This window comes from Coregonus lavaretus (genome assembly GCF_964263955.1).
Source record: "Coregonus lavaretus genome assembly, chromosome: 7".
NCBI lineage: Eukaryota > Metazoa > Chordata > Actinopteri > Salmoniformes > Salmonidae > Coregonus > Coregonus lavaretus.
The window spans coordinates 4,441,671-4,443,244 of record NC_139994.1 but is presented as its reverse complement, the minus strand read 5'-3'; the positions used below and the strand labels follow the sequence as shown (position 1 = coordinate 4,443,244).

Here is a 1,574-nt window from a genome sequence, read left to right as displayed (position 1 = left end):
AAGGTCTGTGTGTGTGTGTGTGTGTGTGTGTTTGACAGGCTGCGGGTGAACAGTGACAGTGCTTCGTTGCCTGGGAGACAGAGGGCAGTGGAGAGCAGCGGAAGCCCCGTCCAAAAGATCCCCCTCTCCCCCATGACACGCCAAAACACAGGGTAGGACATGCTACGCATGCACACACACACACACACACACACACACACCCACACACACACACACACACCCACACACACACACACACACCCACACACACACACACACCCACACACACACACACACCTGAAATGTACCAAAAACACTCCATCAGCAATCGTTCTTTCTCTCTCCCCCTCTCTCTCGCTCCCTCTCTCTCTACTTTTTCCCCTCTGTCTCTCTCTGTCTCTCTCTCTCTCAGGAATCAGGAGCGTAGGCATACCTTTGACAGTGTGAGGCTGAGAGCAGGAGAGAGACAGACAGATGGAGGATTTATTGACAGACCGGTAGGTGGAGAATAAGTTATTTTTGGTGATGCGCCCTGGAGATTGCTGAAATTAAATACATTCAAAGAAATGTATTTCAGATAGTTAATTGGAAGCATTGCAGATGTGCAGGTGTTTCATTTGGAGATAGGTGGGTCTGGATACTGTAGGTCTGAGGCCACTCAAACATCTCTCCTCCTTCCCCCTCTCTCTCTTTCAGGACATCAGTAAACAGATGAACTCTGTCTTCAAGGAGCTTCTCTCTCGCCAGCCACCCCTGCAGCCTGCAACCCATGCCCCTCCCTCCTCTTCTTCCTCCTCCTCTCTCCCTTCCTCCTCCTCCTCTTCCTCCCTCTCCTCCTCTCTCCCAGGGGGCAGGAAGGTGGGGTTTAGCCTCAGGGGGCGGACTCTCTTCAGACCAGCGGACCAATAGAAGAAGCAGAAGTGAGCCGATAATGATGATTTATTTTTCTGACACGTTTGTGTGTGATATGACATTAGTGTGTGATGATCTTTGTGTGTGATATGACATTAGTGTGTGATGATGTTTGTGTGTGATATGACATTAGTGTGTGATGATGTTTGTGTGTGATATGACATTAGTGTGTGATGATCTTTGTCTTTTAAACCTGTCTCAGTGCTGTCAATCGTTCTCTGTTAGAACAAGGATGGGTTTGGTTTCCAACAACTCAGGGCTGGGGTAACTTACCTATTGCTGTGGTCAATTGTTTTTAAACTTGATATACAATCATTTTAACCACTTAGTAAGGTTATAAAAACATACTTTTCAATTATAATACTGGAAACTGGGTCCAATAGCATATCCAAGATGGTCTCCAAACCAAATCCTTGGATGCTGGTTAAACTTTGAAAATTGTTCCCTACTCCACTCTAGTAATTCTAACTCTATGGTCTGAGGGGCTTTGTCCACTCTAGTCATTATATTTCTATAGATGCAACCCTCCTCCCTCCTCCCTCTTCCCTAGACCAGAGTTTCCCAAACTCTGTCCTGGACCCCCCCGGGTGCACGTTTTGGGTTTTTGCCCTAGCACCACACAGCTGATTCAAATAATCAAAGTTTGATGATGAGTTGGTTATTTGAATCAGCGGTGTAGTGCT

General features: G+C 46.8%; 1 protein-coding gene across 1 annotated transcript in view; it reads left to right on the top strand.

The window, feature by feature from the left end:
- The window catches only part of LOC311131849 (SLIT-ROBO Rho GTPase-activating protein 3-like), a gene marked incomplete at its 5' end in the record, with an annotated part of 10,811 nt that extends 9,850 nt beyond the window's left edge, over positions 1–961 (top strand). The window contains 3 exons of the mRNA XM_084164977.1: positions 39–152; positions 392–476; positions 676–961. Of these exons, the coding sequence (XP_084021103.1) occupies positions 39–152; positions 392–476; positions 676–888 (412 nt within the window). The 3' untranslated portion in view covers positions 889–961. The remainder of the gene's footprint in view (positions 1–38; positions 153–391; positions 477–675) is intronic.
- Positions 962–1,574: the final 613 nt, after the last annotated feature.